This window comes from Chiloscyllium plagiosum, unplaced genomic scaffold (genome assembly GCF_037043375.1).
Source record: "Chiloscyllium plagiosum isolate Xiang-an unplaced genomic scaffold, Cpla_swu_hap1 HiC_scaffold_5, whole genome shotgun sequence".
Lineage (NCBI taxonomy): Eukaryota > Metazoa > Chordata > Chondrichthyes > Orectolobiformes > Hemiscylliidae > Chiloscyllium > Chiloscyllium plagiosum.
In genome coordinates this window covers 60,768,691-60,790,763 of record NW_028270143.1, presented here as the reverse complement: position 1 = coordinate 60,790,763, position 22,073 = coordinate 60,768,691, and the positions used below count along the sequence as shown (strand labels likewise).

Genomic DNA, 22,073 nt, shown 5'->3' with positions numbered 1-22,073 from the left:
TACTCATTTAATAATTACCCTATCTCCTGCGATTCCACACATAAGCTGCCTTACTGATCTTTGAGGGACCCTATTCTCTCCCCAGTTGCCCTTTTGTCTTTAATGTATTTATAAAATCCATTTGGATATCTCATGTCCCCTTTTTGCCCTCCTGATCCCCCTCTTAAGTATACTCCTACTGCCTTTATACTCTTGTAAGAATTCACCCAATTTCTCCTGTCTACACCTGGCATATGCTTCCTTCTTTTTTTTACCCAAACTCTCAATTTGTCTAGTCATCCAGCATTCCCTATACCTACCAGACTTTCCTTTCACCCGAACAGGAATATACTGTCATTGGACTCTTGTTATCTAATTTTTGATGGCTTCCCATTTTCCAGCCGTCCCTTTACCTGTAAATATCTGCCTAATATAATCAAAATTAGCCTTCCTCCAATTTAGAACTTCAACTTTTAGATCTGGTCTATCCTTTTCCATCACTACTTTAAAACTAATAGAATTATGGTCACTGGCCCCAAGTGCTCCCCCACTGACACCTCAGTCACCTGCCCTACCTTATTTCCCAAGAGTAGGTCAGGTTTTGCATCTTCTCTAGTAGGTACACCCACATACTGAATCAGAAAATTTTCTTGTACGCACTTAATAAACTCCTCTCCATCTAAAAACTTCACACTATGGCAGTCCCAGTCTATGTTTGGAAATTTAAAATTCCCTACCTTAACCACCCTATTATTCTTACAGGTAAGTGAAATCACTTTACAAATTTGTTTCTCAATTCTCCACTGACTATTAGGGGGTCTATAATGCAATCCCAATAAGGTGATCATCACTTTCTTATTTCTCAGTTCCACCCAAATAACTTTCCCTGAATGTATTCCCAAGAATATCCTCCCTATCACAGTAAAATGGATACTCATTGTTCATCATTTTCTTCTCTCCTCTTACTCAGACTATGAGGAATAGACATTTAACTTGTCATCCTGGTGTATAACTGGAACTACTGAACAATGGATATTATTTTTTAAAGCAGAGAGTTAATCAGTTAATCTGCTTTAATTTTTTAAAGCAGAGCTGCAATGCCAGCTTTATAAACAGACAGCAATTTCACATCTTTGCACAGCGACCAAAATGTTGCAGCTTACATTGTGGCTTGAAAGAAGGAAATGAATTTGCATTAACATCATTTACTTTTATAGATACCAAATTCATATGTGGAAAAATGTTTTCAGTACTTCATAACAAAATTCCTTCAGTATATCAATAGTAACTAGTAATATTCATTGATAATTTCAATCCATTGTTAATGTTGTCTATTTTACATGTTTTTGAAGTATTTTTTCTGCTGTACAAAATTTCTCCTCCCACAAGCATTATTCCATGGCTAAGAGAGCCAATGGAGCATATGCTCTCAGGTCCCAGAGAGCTCTGTCATGGGCATTCTTCAATTCCTTACTGTGCAATACAGAATGGTGGTCCAAGATAAGTCATTCTGATTGAGTATCTGGCTGCCACTCATTGTCTTTTGAATAAGTAAGTTCAGATCAGAAGCTATTAGCTCAGGGTTAAGGATTTAGTGCTGCCACTTTCCTTTCATATTAATTATGTGATACAGCATGTTGCTACTTACGCAGAAGATCTATTTCTTTTAATTCCTTTGCTCTAATGATAGATTATCATGAATGTGTAGGTAATATGTCAACAATATTGATGTTTGTCTATGCCCTTTCCTTCCTAACTATTCTCAGAAACTGAGGGTTAAAGGCTGGAGATCAGTCACATGAGTACACAAGTAGCATTGCCCTTATTGATCGCTTAGATAAACATTTTATATCTTTAAATTGAGACCATGTTTGCAAACTTTTCCTGAGACATATTACGTTTTGGTCAAAGCTATAGAAAGCAAAGATTATAAAGCTGGTAGCTTGCAATTAATTAGTAATCATTTCTGAACCTCATCACAGCTTTCTACCAGACATGCGATAAATTTGATATCAATGGGGATAAAAGCAGAACCTGGAGCAGATCCAGGTTTGGGCTGACAAATTGAAGTTAACATTTGTAACTAATAACTACTAGGCAATGGGCATCTGCAACAAGAAAAGACCTTATCACTCCTGGGACCTTCAGGCATTGCCATCACCAAGAACCCCATTGTCTTGGGGTCAACATTGGCCAGCAGCTGAACTGAACTAGTCATTTTAACAACATTAATAGAAGAACAGAAACTGGATATTCTGCAATAAATGGTTCACCTACTGACCTCGTAAAGTCTCCCCACCATTTACAATGTCCAGGTCAGAACAGTGATGGACTACTTACTACTCAGTAAATGATTACAGCTGTAAGGCAATAACATTCATGAAGCTTGACACTATTCAGGACAGAGTTTTCATAATTGACACCTCTTCCAACTCAATTTATAACTCAGACATCACCAGCACACTAGCTGTTATAGATCGTGAGTAATAACAGCACAGACGAAAATCATCTGCCTGTCTATTGTGTGAACTACCTATTGAATAAACTGCATCAATTTCTCAAACTTAATTCAACAACAGTTTCCAGTCTTGCTCAAGCAGCAAGGTGGTAGGAGTATTGTAACCTCCAATTTCCCTGAATCTAAGATGTCACTATATCTTCATTCATTGCTAGATCAGAATCCTAGATTCTATCTAACACTATCAAGGACTACAGTGATTTCAAGCAGAAAACCTACGACCACAACTTGCTACAAATAATGCAAGAAGACAGCCCAGTAACCAAAGGCCAGACCAATTTAATCTTGATGCTGGAGAGACTGTCAGGCCAAAATGAATATCCATTCAGTCAAACATATGATCATTAATGAAAGCCAGCAAGGATTTGTGAAAAACGTATTCAACGGTTTGCTCGAGTTTTTTTTGGGTAAGGCATTTCATAAATTATCACACAATAGAATTGTGAGCAAAGTTAGGACTTATATAATAAAACAGATAATAGCATCATGGATAAAAAAATTGGCTGAGTGACAGAGCAACAAAATGTAATAGTTTTTCAGACAGGAGGAGGATTTGTGGTGAAGTTCCAGAGGGCTCAGCATTAGGACCCTTCCTAATTATGACCTGCATTAATGTCCAAGACGTCAATGTCCAAGGCATAATTTCAAATTTACATTGACACATAGTAGTGTTAAACTTCAAACGGTGGAGTGAATGGACAAATGGCAGATGAAACTTAAATGATTCATTTCAATAGGAAGAACATCTAAAAGTACATAACCTAAAGGGTGCAATTCTAAAGGTGGTGCAAGAGAACTGCCACCTGAGACTATATGTATATACATTACTGAAGGTGGTAGGATAGTTGAGAGTGCAGTTTGCAAAGCATACGGTTTCCTTGGCACAGAATACAAAAACAAGGAGGTTATGATAAAGCCACTTAGAACACTGATTTGACCTTAACTGGAGTACTACGTCCATTTTTGGCCATCATGGTTTATGATTTGAGTGATAAGGACATCAATTACATGGATAGGTAGGAGAAGCTGGGGATGCTCTTTTTTGAGATTTTAAGGTTGAGAGGGGATTTGGGAAAGGTGTTCAAAATCATGGGGTTCTGGATAGAGTAGAGGGAGAGAAACTGTTTCCATTGGTGAATGAATTGGAACCAGTTGGCACAGACTTAATATGATTGATAAATGAAACAATGGCAACACAAGGAAAATTTTGTGACACAGGAAGCAATTCGGGTTTGGAATGTTCTGTCTGAGGGTATGATTGAGGCAGTTTCAATTAAATAAGGTATTCAAACAGAATTGAATTATTATATGAAAACAAACTATTTTGCAAACTAGAAGGAAAAATGGTTGTGTAGCACAAGGTAAATTGTGCTATCAGAAAATCTGAACAGACATAACTGACTGAATGAATTCTCTGATGCTATAACCATTCTGTTATTCTATGACAATTAGTTGATCATCAATCATTAAAAAATTGCTCAACTGATCTATCATAGCGATCTGAACAAAATTGCAGATTCCTTCCTTGAAATCGATTTGTTCTACTTATCGTAAGCTTGACGCTTGCAATTTTCTTTTCTTTTAAATAGACACTATGTTTTTGTGTAGCCAAAGTTGTCCAAGTTATTAATGTCATAGAATCATAGAGACATAGAAACAGACTGTTGGGTCTAACTCGTCTACACCAACCAGAAATCCCAATCTGCCCTTATCTCATTTGTCCCATATCACTTCAAATCCTTCCAACTGTTATGCACATTCAGATACTTATTAAATGTTGGAAATGTACCCACTTCCACCACTTTCTTTGACAGCTCATTCCATACATGCACCACCCTCTGCGTGAAAAATGTATCCCAAAGGTCCTTTTTTAAATGTCTTCCCTCTCACTTTAAACCTATCACCTCCAGTGTTAAACACCACCACTCTAGGGAAAAAACTTTGACTGTTCACCCTATCCATGCCCCTCATAATTTTATAAAGCTTAATAAGTTCAACTCTTAGCCTCTGGTGTTCCAGGGATAAAAGCTCCAGCTTATTCAGTCTTTCCCTGTTGCTCAAACCTTCCAGTCCCGGCAATATCCTTTTAAATCTTTTCCACATCCTCTCAAGTTTAACAGCATCTTTCCTACAGAAGGGCAACTTGAATACATGGTATTCTAAACGTGGCCCCATCAATGTCCTGTACAGCTGCAACATGACATCCCAACTCCTATGCTCAATGTTCTGACCAGTGAAGGCAAGCATACCAAATGCCTTTTTCACTACCCTGTCCACCTGCGACTCTGCTTTCAAGGAACTATGCGCTTTCACCCCTAGGTCTTTGGTTGGCAACTGTTCCCAGGGCCCTATCATTAAGTGTATAAGTCCTGCTCTGATTTGCCTTACCAAAATTCAACACCTTAAATTTATCTCAATTAAACTCCACCTGCCACTCAGCCCATTGTGCCACCTGATCAAGGCTATACTCTGAGATCATCTTCTTCACTATCTACCACACCATCTACTTTGGTGTCATCTGCAAACTTATTAACCATACCTCCTAAACAGTATGCACATCCAACTCAATCCAGTTAGTGAGACATGATTTCCCACACATAAAGCCATGTTAACTATCCCTAATCTATCCTTGCCAGTCCAATGCACGTAAACCCTATCCCTCAGAATCCCTTCCAACAACTTAACCACCACTGACATAAGGTTCACATATGGTTTATAGTCCCCTGGCTTTTCCTTACAGCCTTTCTTAAATAATAGCACCACATTAGCCAACTTCCAGTCTTCCGACACTCATGGCTGTTGATGATACTAATATCTTAGCAAATGGCCCTTATCATTCTCTTACTAAAAGATGAATGATTTTGATATAGTTATTATATAATCATTAAATGTTTATTCCTTTATGAAATGCTTATAAATAAGAAAACAAACTTGCATTTATTTAGCAATTTTCATGACCTCAGAACATCCCAAAGTGCTTTACAAACAGTGAAGTACTTTTGAAATGTAGTCCTTGTTGTCATGCAAGAACAATAACAGCTAATTTATGTCCAAGAAGCAACAATGTAAGAATTAAAATATACTTTGTTTTGCTATGTCAATTAAAGGTAAATATTGGCCAAGACACTGGTGATAACTGCTCATTCTTCTTCTATATAGCATGATGAGATTTTTTTGCACCTGAAAAGGCAGGCAAGGCCAAAATTTAATATTCACTCAAGAGACAGCAACTCCAACAATGCAGCTTTGGATTGTCAGCCTAGAGTTTGTGCTCAAATCCTGGAATTGATTTAAACCCACAACCATCTGATTCACAACAGGAAGTGCTACATTCCAAGCCACATCTGACGTAACATCCATAAGAAGAATGAATAAAGTCAGTTTATAATGATGGATTTTTATCATGGTTTATATCAGTTCATGCCATGGGAAGACAACGGTCTAGTGGTATTATCAATATTGTCAATCAAGATACCCAGGTGATGTTCTGGGGTCCTGGATTTGAAACCCAGCATGGGAGATGATGGGAATTTGAATGCAATAAATATCTGCAATGAAGAGGCTAATACTGACCATGATTCTATTGTCAATTGTTGGAAAAACTCACCTGGTTCATTAATGTCCTTTAGGGAAAGAAACTACCATCCTTATCTGGTCTAGTCTACATGTGATTCTGGACCAGCAGCAATGTGTTTAGCTCTTAATCACTGTGGGCAATTGGCATGGCCACTAAATGCTGGTCAAGCAAGCGACACCTTCATCTAGTAAAAAATTATAGTTTTAGTTGTTGTATTTGAATTAGCTAAGAGCTACTGATGTAGAATGTTTACAGTTGGGTTTACCATAAATTTTGTGGAGTTTACAGTGCAACTAATAAAAAAAGTATAAGGTCCATATTATATTCATTCTTCACAGGGTCCATGCCAGGAGGAAATGCAACGAGCCATTGACAGGATCATTCTGATTCAACAGCATACTAATGAAGAACTTTATAGATTCCACATTCCAAACTGTGATAAGGGAGGATTTTATAACCTGAAACAGGTATGTAGATTTTTGTAGTTTAAAGAAAATGAAGAATAAGAAGGCCATTAGCAATTGTCTATGAGGGATAATAAAACAAAGAATTGCTGATGCAGCAAATCTGAAATGCACAAAAACAGAAATTGCTGGAAAAACTCAGAGGCTATGATAGCATCTGTGGAGAAAAAACACAGTTAATACTTTGAGTCCAGTGGCCCTTTTTCAGATCTGGATCCAAAACATTAATTCTGTTTTCTCTCCACAGATATAGTCAGGCCTGCTGAGTTTCTCCAGCATGTTTTGTATTTGTGTATTTCATAGCCCTTGAGGGAGTTCTGGCAACTCTCTCTGAAATAACGAATAGATTGGCGATATCGCTAGTGGGGTACGACTCAACATCAAACATAGCACAGGATGAAGCGGTCTACCTCAGTCAGAATGGGAATTAAACATTAGCTGTTGACACAGTTCTGAACAACTCGCTAGTTTTTTAGTTAATTGAGTTAACCAGCCCCCTAGAGAATCCTAAAAAGGATAGACAGCCATAGAACTCCATTGATTGACCATTGAATTAGATGATGGTTGATTTACATCATAACTCCAATTGAACATCTTAGACTCATACTCCATAACTTTCTTGAGTAATAAACTCTATCAAACTCAATGTTGAAAGTTTCAGTTGGCATAGACTCAAAAATGAGCACTTAAAATGTTAGGGCATACTAGGCTATGGACCAAGTGCATTGAAATGGAATTAGTGTAGTTTGGTGTTTGTTGATCAGAACAGACATGGTGGGCCAAAGAGCCGATTTCTATGCTGCTTGAATCTATGACTCTATGAATCTAAAAGCTTTTTCGGAGAAAGGATTCCCAATTTCACCAGTTGCAAAGCTGTGTTTGATGAATGTGTCTCCTCCATGAGAGGAAATAATTTGTGTCTATAGACTCCTGCCTGGCAGCATTAACTAAGCAGAGTTTGCAGAATTATGAAGCATATCTGTTTAACAATTTGCATAAACTCATCCCTGATTTAGACCCTGCATGAGTCACTTAGATTTGGTACAGGTTTCTGCAGCAGCGTTGTTTAACTTACAACATGCTAAAGGAAATGTCTGCTGTCATCCCTCTGGCATACTAACTGAGATATACTAAATCTTCTTTTAGTTTCAACTTTACTAATGGGCTACCCATTTTTGGTTGTTTCTAGTGACACCCTGTTATACTTATCTAAGATGGAAACATATTTGTCTAAGATGCCTGTTTTGTTTTGAGATATGATTGGGGCATTCTGGGGGAAAAAAAAACTAGCAATTTGGAAGGAATCCAATTCCACAAGATTCATCAGTTCCACAATAATTCCCACAGTAATTGGTGTGGAACTAAATTTTGTGCAGCATATTACCTTAATCTGCATACATTTCATCTACTATTGTTTTCCCACTTTCACATATTGTGCAGGGACCCTTTCCTTTTAAATAGAATGCATGACATCATATCTAAAATTGTCTGAGGAACAGCTCAGATGGAAGCTGTGATTCTATAAGAAGCAGGCACAGAGACATGGTAACAAATTTTTCAAAATTAATGCAGCAGTCCTGTCCAGGCTGAGACTTCAGCAGTCCAACAATTCTTTGCCGCCTCTGTTTCTGGACTACAGCAAAAGATTTCAATAATTGGAAAGATGGTGGTATTGTAGTAATGCTATTTGACTAATCATCTGGAGGTTTAGGGCATGGATTCACATCCTACTGCAGCGATGGATGGAATTTGAATTCAATTCATAAATTTGAAATGTTAAACTAGTCTCAATAAGGATGCCATGAGTCTATCATCAAATGTCATAAAACCCTATCCAGTTCATTAATGTCCTTTAGGGAAGGAAATTTGCCATCCTTATCCAGTTTGGTCTACATGTGACTCCAGACCCAAAGTAATATAGCTGACTCTTAACTGTCCTCTGCAATTGACTGGCAAGCCACTTGGTTAAAATCCAATTAAGGATAGACAAGGAGATGCTGCTTTGCCAGTGATGCTTGCATCCCATGAGTGTAATGTGCAACTGATGACCACTAGGAACTAATCTTCATTATTCAGGGAAACCTTCATTTTTCCACACTTTATCCTGTGGATTGTATCGTGAGACAATCAGGGCCTTCACTGAGCTGAATTCTAGTAATGCTTACATTGGTAGAATATTCTGCTGGCTTCCTGAAACACATAAGGGTCTCAATATATACCATTGATCATCTCCAACCATCCTCCCACATCCCTGTCCCCCACTGCGAAGGGCAAGTGGGGAGTTTCATATGAAAAAAAAGGAAAGAGTAACCCACGGTGTAAATACTTGTTGCTGTTTCGCAGAGGTAGGTTCTATGTTATTCTAGTAGTACAGCGTAGAAAGGCAGAACGCTTTATTAAGATGTTTGCAATGGTATAAAGTTCGAAAACCTGGTATTATTTTTCCAATTGCTGCATCATGCCTGGAAATCAGTAGGTTGCAGAGAAGCAGAAATTATCAGCACCATTTGGCAAATGCCTTTTATAGAATTCCTTTGACCTCCATTCTGCAGAATGTTGCCAGTCTCATTATTCCCTACAAGCCTGATTTATTTTCAAGTCTTGTTGCCCATGTTTTGGTTTATCACAAAGAAACATTTGAGAACATATGAAGTATTTTTTTTAGAAGCAGCATAAAAGTAACTTTAAGAAAATGTTTTCATACATTTCATGCTACAGCACATTTTATCACCTCCACCAAACACAAACAAGGGCTATAGTTCTGAGAATGGTGAATTCCATAATGTTTCAATACAATGAACTGAAAATGCCTTGCAATGTTTTTCTGTACATCCTAAGTAGTCTATTTGGAATTTGGTAATTTGTTTGTCTTTCGTCCACTGACTGGAAACATACATGAAGTGTGTTGTGACAGTTAATTTATCAATTGGCTGAAATCCCCAGTATAAAATATCTGCTGTTGAATCAATAACACTGACTTCCATGAGGGGAATCAGTGTTACAACTCACCCAGCGCAGAGTTTTGTTCATTGTGAGTATGTTTCAGTAAATCATTAAGGTGCAGCCCTTGGTGTTTCATCTATAAGATTTTTCAGTCTGCCTCCCTGCTGGATGAGGCTGGCACTCGGGACAGAACCAGAAACTTAACCTCTTCTACAGCACTTCAGGAGCTTGTTCTTCTTCAGTGTATTAGCATGCCACCTAGTGGAATATTGTAGTGCAGTTCAATAAATAAAAACAAGTCTGAACAATTGGACAGGAACAAAGGAACAGAAGTATGTTATTCGGCCTGTCAAGCTTGCTCCAGCATTCAATTAGATCATGGTTGATCATCCATGCTAATATCCTGCACACATTCCACATCCGTGGATGCCATTAAACCTATTTCTAATTTGAACATGTTCGATGATTGAGCTCCCATAACTCTCTGGCATGGAAGATTCCAAAGATTCACTCTGCATGAAAAAATTCCATCTCCTATCAGCCTTAAATGGCCCGTCCCTTATTCTGAGATTACATTTCCTGGTTCTAGATTCACCAGTCAGTGGAAACAACCATCCTGTCATACCGTGTAAGAATTTTGTAGAGATCACCCTAGTTAACACAGGCAGTTTCCTCAATCTCCCCAGATTTTAAAAAAATCTTGCAATCTCATTGATTAATTGGATGATCCTCAGTTGTGCTCCCTCAATGACAACTGTATCCATCCTCAGATAGAGAGACCTAAATGGTAATCCAAGGTGCACTCCAACCAAGACTACGTGACTGTAGCTAGTCATCTTTCCTCCTGTAATCAAATCGCCTGTGGGGAAGGTCAACATACCATTTGCCTTCCTTTCCTGAGAATTGCACCTCCATGCTAGTTTTTGATGATTCACGATAAGGCACCCAGATGCCTTTGAACAGCAACACTTCCCATATTTTCTTCACTTAATTTTCTGACTCTGTGTTTTCATACCAAAGTGGATAAATGCACATTTATTCACATTATTTTCAATCTGCCATGCTCTTACATATTCACTTAAGGTCAGAAGTCACACAACACCAGGTTATAGTCCGACAGGTTTATTTGAAATTACACGTTTTCAGAGTGCTGCTCCTTCATCTGGTCTTTATCTGGTATCATGTGACTTCTGACCTTTTCCACCCCAGTCAAACAACAGCATCTCCACATCATGGCTATTCACTTAACCCATCCAACTCCGCGTGAAGCCTCCTTGCATGTTCCTCACTAGCCTTCACAAATAGTTTCATGACATCAAAAAATTTGGAAATATTACAGTTATATAAATTTTGTATAAACTCGGATAGCTGGAGTCTTTCCGTAAATGATAGCCTGCCATCCTGAAACTGATCCATTTATTCCTTCTCTCTATCTTCTGTCTGTTAACCAATTCTCAAACCTATATTAGTGTACTACCACCAATCCCATGCACTCTAATGAATAAGGCACAGAGAATATTATTGGTGCTTTCTTTTGATTGTCTCAGTGGTGGTACTCTTAATTCTACATCAGAAAGCTCCGATGATTTCAGTACTTAATCTAACTTCAAGATTGAGGGAGTACTGCTTTACTGGAGGGGTTAATACTTTATTGGGATGTGAGATTTGTGACTGGTCAATCTGCTTTTGGTTGTGTTGGGTGCAAGACAGATGTTAATGAAGATGATAAAATAACATATTTCCCTTCAAATGGTGTCAGAGTGCCTTACAACCACTTAAACAAGTAGGCATTGTTTCAGGTTAAAAGATAGAACCTCCAAACATGTATTATTATCTCAATGAGGATATATGGCATCTAAGAATCAGCCTATATTATTACTTAAATTCTAATTGGGCCCTGATTCCACAAATTTCTGATACAAGTTCTTTATTTGTATCACAACATTTGTCCATTACTGTTACATTGAATACTTGCATTGCAATTTTGTCAAGCCCCATTTTCTCACATTTTTCTGAATCTACCATTTCAACAGACTATCTCCTACAATTTCTTCTCACATGTTATCATCCCCTAAAATTATATTGTCAGCGTAGAAAAAAGAATAGGAATGGGGATTTTTAAGCATGGACAGATACTGAAAACAACCATTAGGCATAGGGATACGTGTTAAAGGGGTCCACTGACAAGCTGGTCACTTCATGAGTAAGATAGTTGTGGGCCTCTTCTGCTCACGATTCTTTGTTAGCTCCAGTAGTCACCTGATGTAAGTAAATTCATTGTATTTTCTTACCCAAAACACAGTGCCCTTTTGAGCTATGAGTGTTGGTGCTGTTTCAATGGCAGAAGAGATATCTCCACCCTCTCCCAGCAAAGAAAAAGTACTTAAAGGGTAATGCTGATCAGACATCTGCAGCTTGCCTGATGAATACAGATCAGGCTCGAGATCCAATTCCCCATGAATGGTTATTCCGGCTGGAAAATTACAGAGGTCACGAATCAGATGTGTGATTCCTCAGAGCCTGATTGCCTACTCTGTTTCCCTTAGAACAAGCCTATGCACCATGTGTACTAACTCTGCATGATTGTCTGAAATGAATACATTGGGAAAAGTTGATTTCTACACTTGACATAATTTCATTCATTAATCTTTCATTTCTGTTTTACAACGAGGACAATAATGTTTTTACACTTATGTTTTGAAAGTGCGAGTCAGCTCTGGATGGACAGCATGGACGGTGTTGGTGTGTTTTTCGCTGGAATGGAAAGAGAATTCCTGGCTCTCCAGAAGTGAGAGGTGATCCCCAATGCCACCGGCATGAGAGACATGTTACAGCATCAGCCGAACAAAATAACTGAAGCATCTTAAAAAACTGAGGCGGCAATAACAACTTTGCTTTTCTCACACACGTTACACCAGAGCATTTGAAGGTGATAACCATAGGTTACAGTTATCTTTCATGTATGTAAGCTATTTATTTCCTGCTTTTTTTTAGTTTAAAGATTTCTTTTTGAAAATCACATTTAAAATAGCATCTATCTAAATTGTCCAGTGAAATAATCTACTGTTGCTAATTGCACTTTTGGTTCACTATTAATGCGCATGAAAATAATTTTACATTGTGAAAAATGCATGAGTTGAGAAAAGTATTATCTAAACAGTCACTGAATACACTGCAAGTCACTACGTATAAACAATGTTAATAACACATTAATGTTACAAAGGATCTCATGGCATTAAAATAATAGAAAGCTTAAATCTTACAAATTGCTACCACTGCTAATTAACCATTGCCTCTATTAGAATTATAACATTTTCAAGGCATAGATCCATTCCTCATGTTAGAGGCCAATATTTTGTAAACTAAAAGCATGGTAGTGTGTTTCAAGGTGATACATGTCTTCAAGTTAAAATAATTTTTATTAACTGCCCAAACTTCATCCTTATGCTTACTGACATCAGTACTCTTCTCTTTTACACACTCCTATATACAATAGAGTATTCATAGAGAAAATGAACTCATTGGTGCTGGTTTTCTCTCTGTTTAAATGCATTCATACCTGTGAAATTTAGTTGTTAATTATAAACAAAAGACAATTAATTTATTCTTATGATGTGAAAGTACACATATCACATATTTCCCTGATGATCTTTAATATGAGGGAGTCAAGGGTTTTTGGGAAAAGACAAGAAAGTGGAGTTCAGGATTATCAGGTCTAGTTGAATGGTGCAGCAGACTTGATAGGTTGAATAGCCTATTTTCCGCTCCTTTGTATATGAGCTTGTAATAATGGCAAGGTTAGTGTTGGCTCTTTGCGCTTTTAGTCATTAGCTGAAGGTAAATCATATGCCCACTTTCCCAAAGAGTGTGAAGAGGTTTTATTTTTGCTATAACAATGAGTAGTGATTGATATGAATTTCAGCCTTTGCCTCCAAAAGCAGCTTTGTTTCAGTCTAATCGTCATGCATCTGCCAAGAAAAAGGTGGAAATATTGATGTGCTCAGCACTTGTAAGATAGCAGTAGAAAATCCAGCGTCAACCTTCAGAGGATTAAATGAGAAAAGTCATAAAGCTGTCTGAAGTGGTCAGCAATTCCTGGGTTATCATTAGGAGTGACTAAAGCTGGAACAAACACTTTGCTTAATCCTCTGTTAGCATATTTTTTTTCTAAAAAAATGTCTGCTATAGTTGTGGACAGCCTTCTGCTACAAGAGTGTGTCATCTTTGTCAGGTCTCAATTCTTATTGAATGGTTATAATTTGTCTTTGCAATTTTACTGTGAATGAATGAAACTAATGCAACTAATTTTCTACTGTATGCATCATTTCATGTATTTTATGTATTGGGCAGTTATAAACAAAAAACAATTGCTAGTTTGGGTTTTCCTTAAGTGTTGATACTGTGTACCAAATGTGTGAATTCAAATCAGTCACAAAACATGATGCATAAGTAAAGAAAGTTTGTAGTGGGGTAGTTATTAAACAACAGTATTACTTTACTGATTGTATGTGAAGTTGCCTATCAATTATTGCTTGTAACACATTGGCTCAGCAAAGACTGGAGAATGTGGGAGTAAATTTGATTTCCTGTACCTGCGAAGTTTTTGGACAATGTCTTAATAGCCTATAACCACTAGATGGCACTCATATGTTTGTTCAAATTTTCTCGCGTTTCAAATTGTTTCTAATGAATCAAAATTGTTAAATGGTAACATCTTTTCTTTTAATGTAACTGTATCACCAATTTCCTTTATATGATTTAGATCCACAATTAGTCGATTCTCAAGTAATTTTTTTTTGATTTCTGTAATGATGTGGTACAAAATTAGCTAATGAACTTATTGCTGTAGAAAAAAAACCAATGCTTCATGTTTATTCAGTTTAAATAATGTTTATTAAAAAACATAATTATATTAAATACAGACCATATTCTAACAGAATATTCATTTCATTTAAGGAAAAATAATCATATGACTTTTTAGTAACATGAAAGCTTTTTTTAAAAGAACAAAGTCTTTTTTAAAATTTTATAGAAAGTTTTACCCGTGAAGGCTAGTTTCCTGTTTCAGACCTGCAGAACAAGACATTTCAAAATATGTAGTATCATACACTAATTTTTTTTACATAAGAGCACAAAGTCTGTCAGGATCAAATTGGTCACAGGCAGTTTTTAAATAGTCAAGTGGAGATTCCCTGATTCCTTTCTGAAGTGCCTTTTCCTTGGGAACTGTAGTGCAGATTTCTTGGGAATTAAAAAAACTCCCAGTTTTTCAGGGAGCTGGAAGAATATGTGGCAGGATAGAGCTGTAACATCTGGACTGAAGAAAGCCCCCTTTCTCAACCTAAACCGGCAGCAGAACTCACAGCTCTAGAACACAGGCAATCCATGTCTACTGCCAATTGCTCTGAGGTCTCTGATCAATCAGTGTCTCTTGCTCATTTTCTTTCTTTCTCTCTCTCTCTCACATACATACAGAGTCCATGGGAGCAGCAGGATACCTCACTTACTCTCAAAACTATAACAACGCAATTCTCCATTTCTTTCATAGCTCGGCAGCCGAGTGCCATATTTGTCCACACACCAGCATAAACCTCGTCTCCTCCCTTTAGATGATCGACACTGTGGTAAAGAGAAGAGAGTGTCAACAATTTAAATGAATGGTAATGTCATTTTCCCTTTAACTAAATGATAGTTACGAACAGGAATATTACTTCTTAAAAGCGTTAAAAGATCCATATCATTGAGAAAGGTAGGAATGCTCACAGTTAACAAAAGTTTGTGTTACATTTATGAATAATGAATCTTACAGGAACAGGTTGTGAAACATTGTAGCCTTACTTTGAATGGCTTCAACAGGTGCTGCACTGAAACATCCTTAAAGTGTGGTGATGTATCATAGTGGTGTAATGGTAGACTTTGGACTTAAAATTAGTTAAGCATCACAGCATACTGAATCGCTTAGCAGCTTCCAACCGAATATTAGGACCCTGCTTGATTTTTCTCTTACATCTTCAGTACATTTGCAGCGTATTTCACAGACAATATTATCTCACACCTTAGCTAAGATGAAGGCTATCCATTCCTAAATTTAAAATAGAAATACCCAGCAGATCTGGCAGCCTGTGTCACAACAGAAACAGAGTTAATGTTTTAGATTTCAGAAATTTTGTTCCATCACAGATCTAAGATGTTAACTCCATTTCTCTCTCCAGGCCAACTGACTATTTCTGGCATTCTTTATTCAGATTTTTCACATCACAGCATTTTGTTTTTTCACTTCTACATAGCTGAAATATAAACAAAGCAGGTGCCCACTGCTGCAGTCTGCAAATGATTGCTCTCAGTAATGAAGATTCCATCTACCACAAAATGTTAGGTGTCCACTACCTGCTAGAATAGTTCAGAAATTGGGAGCTTCAGAGTGAGTTAGCCACTTCTTAATGTGCTTACACCTGGAAATCTGCAAAATCTCTCCACCAGAAAGGTACTGAGGCAAAGAAAATCCCAAAACTGAGGTTGATACAATTCTTTTGGGCAAGGGTATTAAGTGGCACAGACAGGAATAAACCATAATCCCAAAAGAATGATAGAAAAGGCTCAAGACAGTGAAAAGCGTGCCCCTGTTCTGATGTTCCTGAATCAGTTGTTTTCAGCAGCAGTCAGGATTTTCTAACACAGATTAGCTGTGTGGTTGCATCTAATTCAAATTTGGTCACAAATTATCATGAGACTTACACAAATCCTACTGGGTCAATGCTCACAGATATTGAAGTCAGATCAATTGCAAGTGACAGGATGTTTAGTCACTTGAAATGATGCCAATTTGCATTCCATCCCTTCAGTCAGCCAATGCACTAAACTTTATAGATGCAGAAGGGATGGAATAGTTGTGACAGGGTCACACTATCTCTAATTCCTCGCTCCAAGTACTACCAAAATATGCAGAAGTTTGAGGCCAATCTTGGGTAAAAAGGTGAATGTTGGACATTAACAGATGCACAACAAAAAAGGTGTTTAAAAAATGTATGAATCATGCCCCAAAATGAATTTGATTGTAAAATCTTTTCATTCACCTTCAATTCTATGTTACAGACAAAACATCAGAATGGGCTACTGATCCCTTATTAATGCAGCAAAGAAATCTCAAGGGTGTTTCTGCATTTTAGCTCGTACATGATCCATATGCCAGACATGTATTAAGAACAGTGCAAGATTGTTTTGTTTCTAGACAACTTCAGTGGGTACATCCTACTTATAATTAGGAAAATAAATATTTATCCAATGGAAAGAAAAAGGGAAAGCAAGCAGTGATGGGGAAGAGAAACACAAACCTGTTTTTTCTTGTAGAAGCCTTTCTTGTCACAATTTGGAATGTATACACCTCTGGGGCTCAGAATGGATACAGCTTTCAAATTATTTAGGATGTCTTCCATTTCTCTACGACAAGGACCCTGATAAATATAGACAGAATAATCTCAATCTTGGTACATGGAAAAGGATCAGCTTCCTTTAATGAGATTAAAACAATTTGTTCAGCATAAACTATAAATAAAATGTTTGAATTGTTTTCAAACTTTTGGTGCACTGGGATAAGAATTACAATGGTTCCTTATGTTTAGTGACATTTCAAGTACATTTTGCTGAGTTCCTGTGTGGAACATTTCCTGTGCAAATGTGAACACACTGAAAACACATTAAAATAAGTCAAAATGCTGCAATGGAAAACTTAGGTGCATTTATAATACTACTCCATGGAGACCAGGGGGATTCTTATTCTCTGTGGTAGAGGGTACAAGTGCAGAATTTCATTTCACAATTGGAGGGAACTTCCTGATGAACAGAAACTCAAAACATATATATATGTAATAGAAAGATGCATTGCTCACTCACATATTCTGTGTCATGTTTTATTTCTGAAGAAAAGTTGGTAGTTTCTGTGTTCTCTGCTTCGTTGTTGATTTTGTACAGCTGAGATTTTCTTGATGCCTCTTTCCTCAGCAGTTTATTATGCTGCTGGTGACTTTTACTCTCTTGCATTCGGTGTGTGTTGGGACTCCACTCATTCCCAGAGTTACTGGCATTCCTTTCATCTTCTGAACGGTTGGTATTTCCTAAATTGTAAAAATAAGAGACACACCAGTAAAATATGGTTCAAAACTGCGGTAGCGCAAAGGTCTCATTTAATGTATAAAAGGCATGATAACTTTACTGAAAGAGGGGCGGGGAAGAGCTGGCAACAGGCAATTATTGTGGTGCTTTTTAAAGTAGAAAGCCTCTCAGCAGCAAGCTTTGCAATATTCTATTTCACCAGACGGTGGTGAGCTAATATCGCCAATGTTTATGCTCACTCCAAAATACTGATGTCTTGCTAGTATTGTTACCAGTACCTCAAAGTTGTACCCCAGTGAGCATTCTGGTTACTAACTCTTCAGTATTAAAAGTTTTTTTTTATAAGTTCATTTCGTACGAATAATATTATTGCAGCAACCAGAAGGCTGGAAGCTTTAAAGGCTTGAAAGCAACCCCAGTGCCAGTTCGAGATACATGCAGTTGGGGTATTCTACGTGTATAAGCAAGCGACTTCTCTCAATCCTGACGTTAAAAAGCATCTAAACTGAAACAAAATGTGCACATTGCAAGGCTCTGCTCTGTTACGAGTTAGAAACTATTTAAAAAGAAATACTGCCAAACGTGCCCTCACTGGAGAAAAGGCCAGGCAACGCTCCCTTGTTTAAAACACATAAAGAGGCAATGTTGCCATTTTTCTCAAGTCCAACAGTGAGGCTACTGTTCACACAGAGCCCTCGGGTTAACAGCCGCTTCCGAGCGGGTGAAGAATATAACCTTAGCATCAGGTAAACTGCAATCATTCTATCGCAGTGATGATGCAATCCCTGGACCTGGGCTTAAATTAACATAGTTTAGAGAACAGAAGTAAGGTCAAAGCTCATCTTCTAAGATAGTAGCGCTTCTTAACACCAAGAAGCACCATAAGCCAAAGCAGTCCTTTTCTTTTGTAAACGAAGTTATTCACAAAAGTGAGTGACTGCAGCCGCTACAAACCTGAAATAAATTATACAGTTAGCTTTCCCTCTGCCAGTGTGTGGATTTGCCAGGGGGACGGAGAGTACCCAGTTCCTTACCGGCAGCGTTCAGGATGCGGAATTTGGCCGTCTGGTTAGTGCAGAGACCCCTGCCCTCCAGCAGCGCCTGCAGGGGTCTGCTCTCCCCTGCCCGGGGCAGACAGGTGAAGTCGGAGGCGCAGCGCTCGGTGTAGACGCCGCACTGCTGCCCCTGGCGGAGGGCGCAGGTCATGCAGCAGCCGCAGCCCGGCTCCCGGACCGGCTGGCAGTCTCCCTGCAGCGGCTTGCACTGCGCCAGCGCCCGGGCGTCGCACGGCTCGCAGCGGACGATAGGTCCCAGAGAGGCGGCCAACTTGACACTCAGCGTCGCCACGGCCAGCACACATAGCGCGTACACCATGGTCTCCTCACACAGGCTCGCCGAGCGGAGGGGTGGGGAGTGGGTTCAACCCCTTTGCAGAGAGCTCCTCACACAGCAACAAAAAAAATTACAGCAAAATAAAAATCAAAGGGAACAAAGCGAGTTTGCTGCTCCACGGAATTCAGACCGAAAGAAAGGGTTTCCTTTTTTTATTATTATTTCACTTTCTTTCAGATTAACTTCACCCGCTTGCACTTTCTTCGACTCCGACAAACCAGGAGCGAATGCAGGTTCTCTTATATCAAGAAAGACGAGATCCCGCCCCCCGGAATATGAATAATTCACTCGGCTCCCATTGGGTTTCCCTAGTTGGTTATTTGCTGATACAGGTCTCGGGGCGGGGCAAGCTGGTGTCTCCCCTCTCCTCCCTCCCCATGCGATACAAGTTGCCCAAGTGAGTGCCACCCCGGAACGGAGCGAAGCAATGCCAGTCTCCTGTCGGGGCTGGGGCAACATTTTGGGGCGATTTCAAGCTGCAGGAAGCCACATAAGCTTCTAGCCATCGAGAGACCGTCACTTTGCCGTAGATTAAATCATTTCTTCAAATAATAGTTTTCTTTCTCCACAAAACAGCCTCACCGAGCTGATGAATCTGTAATCTGCACAGATTGATGATTAAAGTCGATCATTTTGCAAAATGATGGATGGAGACTGGCCTCAGTCAAGCGGAAAGGCTCCATGTAACTGAGACTTTGGTTCACCTGAGCCGAATGAAATGACTGTACCCCGCTGGTTTCCATTGTTCAGTGTTCAGTGGTCGGAACAGTCAGTCCCACACGATGCGTCTCCCTCCCTCAAAAACCAGCCCATTCGAACTTGCTGAAATGCAATCTCTGACATTGTCACATTCGCCTCCTTTGCTTCAGGAGATAACTCAAACCTAGTGTTTTTTTTCTCCCCCTCTCACTCTGTGAACAAGCAAAGTCGCCATTGGCAGCTTAGAGTTCAGAAAGAAGTCCGCAGTTCGATTCAAGTTTAGTGAGAATTTTGAGATTAGTGAGAAATGTCGCCTTTTGGACGGAGTTGGCTGCCTTCTGTGCTCCGGTTACCTATAAAGGAGTTTGATGAATGGGCAAATGTTTCACCTCGCAGATTTGGCACCGTGCTCGGTTTTTAAATCGTTTGATTCAACATTGGTGTATGCAAAGCTGTTCCAACCTCCCCCCCCCCCCCCCCACACACACATACTCCCCCGCTAAAACATTTGTTTTGTTTTATCCTGGAGAAGAGAGTGGGTTGAGACGGGGTTGGGGGTGGGGGGTTGCTGGCGGCAGTGAGGCGTTGACGGAAAAGCTGTTCTTGTTGCAGTTTGGAGAGGACTCCAGGACTGGAGCTGCCTGCTGCCTCTTGGCATGCGCTTTCACCCGAGCAGGACAGGCCAGGCATCGAGCCTGGGATTGTTTAAACCGTGTCCTAGCAACCGCGCACACCCTGAGCAAGAGCCTGAATACATGGGGAAAGTCATACAAAGGCATTCCGAGTGGTAGCTGCTGCACACTGCCTGTAAGTCCCTCACAGTCTCTGTCTCAATCCCACCCCCCAACCTCCAAAACCTACAGCCCATGAAGCAAAGCACCTGAGTTTAGGAGCCCACAGCGCAGTCGATTCTAAAGTGCATGAATAATAGTTGTACAATGAAAAATAAGTAGCTATTCTCCAATCTTTTGAGCGGCTGTTTCTTTTCTGCACATGGTTCCCCAACAGCTAGGGCGACGTACTCAAAGAAGCGGAATCAGGTCTGGATGCATTAATGCTCGAAAATGAACCCACTGGTTTAAACCTGGATTGTGTGTTAACTGGAGGATGCGTGGAAAGGGAGTGAAACACGGGAGTGAAAGAGATGTTTTGGGGTTGAAGGTTTGGAGGTGGAGGCGATTCTGCGACTGGACGTATTTCCCTCCTCATTGATCTTATTGATCCCACACTACCCCGTCAGCAATCCGCCCGAATCGCCCCCAGACTTCGGTAAGGAAGTCGTTATACACTCGCTGGGTGAACTCATCTCCTGGCACCTCTGCATTTAAACCAAAGTAGATAAGATTAGAGCTAAATAACCTCCCTCCAAAATGCAAATCCCCTCTCAATGTTGACGCAGAATCTGTGATCTGTATTTGGAGTCTCACCCCCCTCAGCTCGTCTCCAGCCCCTTTTCCTCGATGCGTGGCCACTGACTGACTGAGGGCCTTACTGTGGAACCGTGTCCACCTCCCCGCGTAACTTTATCCACTACGGATGCTGCCGGATGCACTGACTGTTTCCAGCAGTTACTGTTTTAGAATTGAATTACTGATTCTTCCTCTTGCTGTGGGTAAGATTTTAATCACTCAAACACCGGTTCTTTCAAATGCGGTTCATGGAGGTTTAACTTGTACTTTGGAGATTCCTGTACGAAGTTCTGCCCATTTATATTTCGGTGCCCTGGTTAGAAGCCAATATTCCATTCTAATTAACGAAAGTTACTGAGATTTGGCTTTTTTGTTTAGATTTTGACCAGTTATTTTTGGTGGGGTGGAATTTTCCTCTTCTTCCATGAGTTCCATCAGTGTTCATTAATGGTGCCTTTTGTATCAATCTGTCCCCAATCCATAGGCTTGGTTTAAATAAATAGCTATAAAAACCCATGCCTGTGTTGAAAAAAGTGAGGCACGAGGTAAAACAATCAAGTCAAAGGCATAATAGGAAGCGTGCGCGAAAACTTTTGAGCTCGAAGGAGGGAGACAGTGGCAAAATGGTAGCGTTCGCTCCCTTTCCCATTTACACACACTAGTAGCAGCGTATATCATTTCTAAGATGCAATACAAAAACTCACCAAGGCTCCTTCCACAGCAACTTCTAGACACGTGATCTCTACCATCTAGATGCACAAGGGCTGCGGGTGCATGAAAACACTAACACTCTAAGTTCCTTCCAGTGCATTGGGGGACAGTGAGCACTGCAGATGCTGGAGAGTCAGAGTCGAATAGCTTGGTGCTGGAAAGCACAGTAGGGCAAGCAGCATCCGAGGAGCAGGAAGCATCGACTCTCTTGTTTCTCGGATGCTCGCTGACCTGCTGTTCTTTTCCCAGCGCCATGCTTTAAAACCCTTCAG

At 39.5% G+C, this 22,073-nt stretch overlaps 2 protein-coding genes across 2 annotated transcripts in view; one reads left to right on the top strand and one right to left on the bottom strand.

Moving 5' to 3' along the window:
- The window catches only part of LOC122549910 (insulin-like growth factor-binding protein 4), a 92,367-nt gene extending 77,963 nt beyond the window's left edge, over window positions 1-14,404 (top strand). The window contains exons 3-4 of the mRNA XM_043690130.2: window positions 6,413-6,541; window positions 12,186-14,404. Coding sequence (XP_043546065.2) covers window positions 6,413-6,541; window positions 12,186-12,338 — 282 coding nt within the window. The 3' untranslated portion in view covers window positions 12,339-14,404. The remainder of the gene's footprint in view (window positions 1-6,412; window positions 6,542-12,185) is intronic.
- A 528-nt stretch (window positions 14,405-14,932) lies between these two features.
- Window positions 14,933-19,204, bottom strand: igfbp3 (insulin-like growth factor binding protein 3). Its single transcript, XM_043690131.2, has 4 exons — window positions 18,625-19,204; window positions 17,372-17,592; window positions 16,813-16,932; window positions 14,933-15,100 (listed from the first exon to the last, which is right to left on the bottom strand). Exons 1-4 carry the CDS (start codon window positions 18,962-18,964, stop codon window positions 14,981-14,983), a joined length of 801 nt encoding a protein of 266 aa, XP_043546066.1. The 5' UTR covers window positions 18,965-19,204; the 3' UTR covers window positions 14,933-14,980.
- Window positions 19,205-22,073: the final 2,869 nt, after the last annotated feature.